The sequence below is a fragment of the Gavialis gangeticus genome, unplaced genomic scaffold, assembly GCF_001723915.1.
Source record: "Gavialis gangeticus isolate Ggan-Ray unplaced genomic scaffold, GavGan_comp1, whole genome shotgun sequence".
Classification (NCBI taxonomy): domain Eukaryota; kingdom Metazoa; phylum Chordata; order Crocodylia; family Gavialidae; genus Gavialis; species Gavialis gangeticus.
Window position 1 is genome coordinate 18,362,903 of NW_017729034.1, and position 5,984 is coordinate 18,368,886.

Below are 5,984 nucleotides of genomic sequence, written 5' to 3' on the forward strand. Positions count from 1 at the left end.
ACACACTATCCCTGTCTACCCACACACACAGTCCCTCCCTGCCCACACATACATACACATACTGTCCCTGCTCACACACACACACAGTCCCTGTCTGTCCACACACACACGTACCAGCTAGGCCCCATGCTCCCTGGTTCAGCGCTGCAGCGGCAGCCATATGGTGCTAGAGCAGGGCAGGGTCAGAAAAAGAGTGAAATGGCTGAGGGTGGGCAGGGCTGGGCTGTTCAGTCCTGCTGAGGCTCCCCCTGGGTCCTACTGCCCCTGTCTCTTGTCAGCTTTGACAAGCTGCTGGGGCAGATAAATATTAACTTTCTAAAATTTTTAGGGGCCCCACGGGCTGGATAGAATGGCCTGGCAGGCTGTATTTTGACTGCCCCTGGTTTAATATATAAGCCCAGGCCCTGCACTGGGGCCATTGCTATTCTACACTTCACATTCTGCAGGAACTCCCAGCCTTGCTCTAGCCTTACTCCCAGTTTTTGACCTGTGTGGCTTGTTCCTGCCTTGTCCCTACTTTAGACCCAAGTACCTTGCTCCTACTTACCCCCATCATGTGTTCTGGACTTCCTAGCTCCCATCCTCTGGCTTGGCCTAGCCTGGCCTAGACTAGACTATGGACTAGGAACATACAAACTAGAAACATAGGTCAGACTCCTGATTCTGACCTCTTTGTGCAGCCTTGACTTCCACTGATTTGGATTTGGATTCCCTGCAGTCTCAGGTACTGGTTTAACCCTGAGCTCCTTAAGACTGCTCCCATCCATCCTAACAGACTCCGTTAGGACTGAATCTGGTGGAGTCCTGTTATAACTGATTCTCAGCCCCAGTCAATTCAGTGTCTTCATCAAAAAGTGGAAGAAAATAAAGTAATTACTAAAAAACCCCCAACCCTCTGTAAATGACCAAGATTATTGGGGTGGTAAATAAAGAGGGCAGTCAGTGTTACAGAATGAGCAGGACTGCTAGAAAAGGCAGAGCTAATAAGCCATCTGCAGGGCCAAATGCAAATGCATATAACTAGGAACAAAAAACATTTACAGAATGGGGGACAGTGACTCTGAAAAGGGCTTAGTTGTGATTGTCATTAACCAGCTGTATAGTTGCAATTGGAGCCTAACAGGACAGACCACCTTGTTAAATAGCACATACTCATTCAGCCAGCCCTAGGGGCTCCATGTCCTGTGTTAATAAGGAGATTTGGACATATTATTGTTCAAAGCTGTATCAGGGCAGAGTGTGGATGAATGTTCCTTCTCACCATTAGAAGCCTGATCTATTCAGTTGTTTAAAATATTACAAGAAGGTCTTGCTGTCATCACAGTAATCAGGAACCAGAGCTGAGCCACATCTAAGATGAAGGCACATACAGCCTGTTTGCAAGCAAATTCCAGGTGTGAACCTACTTCTAGTTTTAAATGATTCCCTCACTCTCCAAAACCAGGAGCTGAAGTCACTTTGTTGATCTCAGAGCTCTGCATGTAAAAACAGACCAGTAATGAGCACCCCTGGATTTAGATGGAAAAGTAAGAAATGTTGACTGTGAAGGTTAATTATTTAGAAGAATTAATTAATCCATGGTCTTCAGCAAGAAGGAAGCTGCTACATGGATCACCACAATAGTAAAGTAGAAGAGAGATGCAAATGGTAGGCCTAAAGAATAAAACCAATCCAGGGTAAGAAACACTGGTGTGATACCACAGGCAGGTAGAAGTCCAGTATGATGAATTTCCTGGGGATTTTGTTAGAGCAAATGTCTGTTCTCACTTGGCAGCATTAGCACTAACTAACCTCAAATGGAATCTGCAAAGATTCCTGTAGATTCCAGTGGCACTAGAATTCCTCAGTTCCTCCAGGCACTTTGAATATCCTAGTCTTAATCCAAGAATATCATCATAAAAATGTTACTCCATGTATACTTGCCCTATAAATGACCTTGTGCTGTCCCAATGCAGACTTACTTTGATGCATGCTGCTTCTGCTGCCTTCAGCAGCTGTAGCACCGCCTGAATTAGGTTCTGGGCATTGTTTACCAGGAGTTCAGCAGAGCACCTGCTCCCTGCTATTGCTGCTTTTACCCTAAAAAGTATTCAAAAGATAAAAAGAAAACATTATACAGCTTGCTATGTGAAGGTATGCTGTCACTAGAGTCAGAGGCAGTTTTGTGGGGAGGACAAGAAGATGCTGTCACTCCTATCAACATGCTCAGCCAGTGCAGTGATGGGGGCAAACGAAGTACCTTGAGGCATATATACCAGCCCCAACGAGGGCAGCAAAAAAGGGACGTCACAACCATATTTGTTACAGGGAAACAAAACCAATGGATAGATCCTGATTAAGACCTGCTCCCCCAGATCTGACTCAGTGCCAGTTAACAGGCAGTGGAATGGAGTAGTTTGTTTTTAACAAGACCAGGATAAAGGGTGCAGATAGACGTTCAGGTCCCCACTCTAACTCATGACACTTTACATAAAGCACCTTAAGTTAGATTGCCCTCCACCCCCGACCCAACGGATGTTCACCTGTCTGAACCCAACAGAAATCAAGCCTGCCTGCACCGGCTCTCCTGGCCATGCCTGCTCCACACCTTTCCCCAGCCCTGCCCCACATCTTTCAGCTCTGGGGCTATCAGCAGGGAGGGAGGAGTCAGCCAGCAGCAGCATGCTGCCAGATGGGCTTTGCCAAGCCTGAGCTGGAGTGAGGGGTCAGAGCCCCCCACCTTGTGGTCTCCCTTACTAGTTGGGGAACTGGAAGCAGCTTGGCAGGGTTCATGAAATGAGGGGGCTCTGATCCACACCCCACCACGCCCACCTCCAGCTCAGGCCAAGCAAAGCCCAGGCTGTAGTGCGCTGCTTCTGGCTCCCCACTACCTCCTTCCCCCTCTCTTCCTTCCTGACAGCCCTGAATATGCAAATATTAACCCTAGGGAAATTCCCTAGGGGCTGTAAGCAGAGCACCTTCATTTGATCCCTTATTTGAGGAAAGCTAATTTTTCGTGTAATCGGCCCCTTTAAAATCACTCTGCAGTCATGCACACATATCAGAGTACAGATGTAGAGTGTTTGCAAGGGTCAAGTCACACACAAAATGTAACTTCTGTCTGCACCCAAAAAGGCGCATGGGGTAGTCACCAGGATGCAACCAGCAGCCTCCAGTTGCCCTCACCTAGCATGAGAGAAAGGGCCAGGTTAGTTTTTAGGCTTGTAAGAAAGTAAAATAAAGAGGAAACTTCTCCAAGGCAAAGACAATGCTCACCTCAGTGACTGCTACTGGTACCATATGTGTATACTAGTGAGAAAAACAGCAAGCTGCACCCTTGAAGATCCTCAACTATTAAGGGACACCCCTACCTCTTATGCACGCTAACTGTGAGCAAGAGAGCACCCTCTGACCTTGTGATTTACCTGGCAAGAATGCTGAGCTGACTGCTGATGGTCTGGATCTGCTCCGTGACATGCAGCACAGCTGGTGCACACCTGTCATCCAAGCAATTCTTTGCAATGATGTGGCCAAATTTAACAAACACTTGCCCCTTGGAAGCCACTTGTCCAGCACAGTCAACAAGCTGCTCTTTGGTCTAAAATTTAATCAAAGACATATGTAGAAGGGAGAGATGTGAATCATTCCTAGGGCTATAATCACTTCTATAGCATAAGGACTATAACTTCTTGCTGCACTTAGGCAAACCAGAAATGCTGGTGAGCCTGAGAGCAGGCCTTTTTCCAGCTCCAGCTGGTATTAGCTATGAGTTCCCAAGCTTGTTAGCACAAAGCACCTTTATCAGCACCTGAATCTAGACATGGAGTGCCCAGTTCTCACATCTATGTTTCACCTCCCCACAAGCACTGCCAGAACCTCTGCACTGGAACACCCCAAGCAGGCCCTGTGTGTGTGATACTAGATAACAGGCAGGAAACTGATGAGTAGATGCAGTGCAAGCACTCTTCAGCCAACAGCTGGAGGATGCTTTACACCTCCAAACTCCCCCTCTTGCAGCAGCAGCTTGTAGCTCCTTCCACCTCCTTCAACCCATTTTGCAGAAGCCTCAATGGGAAGTGCTGCCATACATAATTCTATCAAAGGATCAGAACCACCACAGACTAGGGGCCCAACCTGAAGCAGTCAGCCCTCAAGGAAGCCAAGCAGGGGAGGGGAGGAAGGGGTGACAGGTCAGAGGACGTAGTGAAATAGGAGAGGAAATGGATAGAGAACTCTCTCACCTTCCTCTGCCTTCTGGAGGAAACTTTTCAGAGCTTTCCATGAATACCCCTAGCAGTGCTAGTAAATAAAGTTGCCTAGAGTTGCCTATATAGGAACCTCTCGGCGGGGAGGGAGGGGGAGGAAGGAAGAGAGGGAGTGGGAATGGGAGTTATCTGGGGATTCTAGGAGAGGCTGTGAATATGCTCTGAGCCAATTACATACCTTCAGGCTGGCTACAGGGGTGTGGACAGGGGTGGCCAACCTGTGACGTGTGCAACAAATGTCATGGAGAGCTTCTATGTGTGGCACATAACAGATCCTGGAGGGGACGTGCAGCACAGTGGCAGACAGGGGAGGAAGCCTAAAGGACAGCAACATCAGGCAATAAATACAGGAAAGGAATCAGAAAGCAAAGCAGGAAATGGGGCAGGAGGAGGATCAGAGGGCACTTGGGGAGAGCATGGGCCTAATTCATGGCAGGCTTGCCAAAAAGATTGGCTCCCATTGCCCTGTGGCATGCTCAGTAACACCTCTACATTAGCTGGGGGTGGGGCAATGCTACTTACAAAGCAACCCACAGACAACTTTTGTCATACTTATTGTCCCAGACTGGTACTGGATGGTTGTATCTACATGGAGCACTGGAAAACCAGCCTGACCTGAACACAAATGTTGGGAACGGGGGGAGGTGGTTGTGAGAGGTGGGAACAGTTGCTTCCCCTCCCATTTCTGGCTGGGCAGGTCACCTCTGCCTCCTGTCATGCCTTCTTGCCCTAAAAGCCCTGAATTTTCATTTTGCCATTTGGTCTCCTGTCAGGTAGCTGATGGCTCAGAGGTGGGGAAGCCTTCTTCTGATTTGGGCAACCCATGAAGGGATCATACAAGAAACTGTTCTGCCAGCCATACAGACTGGAACCCTCACATTTAGCCTCTTTGCCTGCTGAATGACTTAAAACACAGTCCAGGAGGCATCCTGTTCTCTTGCCTTATCTGAGGGTCTCTGTAGTGATGGCTGCATGGTGCTGTTTTCTGCAGCAGTGGCCCAGACAGCATTAACTCTAATTTCATGGAGAGTTCAATAGTCATCATTAAGCTTGGCACCTCTCTATGCATTCCTGCATTCATACCAGGGGTTGGACCAGGTGTTCCCTAACATCCCTTCCAATCCTGTGCTTCTGTGATCCTATGATTCTGCACTCAGTTCTTAGTTGTCTGCCCATAAGACAGCTCATCACTGACACAGCATTTGCTGAGAGGGAAAGATGAAAAAATATTCCATCAGACCTATCCTGGATCTCCTCCCTCTGACACCAATAACCACAGCTCCAAAGGCCTGAGGAAAGCTTGACCCCTTACTTTGCTACTAATATCTAGGTGTCCTATCTCCCAAGTCCCAGAAGTTCTCTCTGAAGGTGGGCTTTGTTATCTCCTGGATGTTGCTTAGATTATTACTCATGTAGCATCCATGCTGTGCTATGAACCTGGCCTTCAGCTAGTGAGTAATACAGAGATGCAAAACAAAACATGGGCCTAGAGCCTCCATTGTACTGATTGTGTTGATTGGCCAGTGGATCTTTAACAAATAATGCAATATAGTTTTCTAAAACAATAAAGCCAGGACATGTGGTTCCAGCTACATCACAGGCAGAGGGCATAGGTCAGGCACAGCAGTGGCAGTGGGCAAAGCGGCTGCATGGCTGGCCGTGAGGGCTGTATCAGCCCTTGCTCGCACTTCTGCTGTCAATCACCATGTCTACATGAGCCCAAGGGTCCCAGATTCTGTG

General features: G+C 48.0%; 1 protein-coding gene across 3 annotated transcripts in view; it reads right to left on the reverse strand.

Annotated features, from left to right (window-relative positions):
* LOC109304854 (vinculin-like) overlaps positions 1-5,984 on the reverse strand; it is a 48,555-nt gene that overhangs the window by 20,351 nt on the left and 22,220 nt on the right. For all 3 annotated transcript variants that reach the window (XM_019527682.1, XM_019527683.1, XM_019527681.1), the window contains 2 exons: positions 3,405-3,577; positions 1,962-2,079 (listed from right to left, as the gene is read on the reverse strand). In XM_019527682.1, the coding sequence (XP_019383227.1) occupies positions 1,962-2,079; positions 3,405-3,577 (291 nt within the window). The remainder of the gene's footprint in view (positions 1-1,961; positions 2,080-3,404; positions 3,578-5,984) is intronic.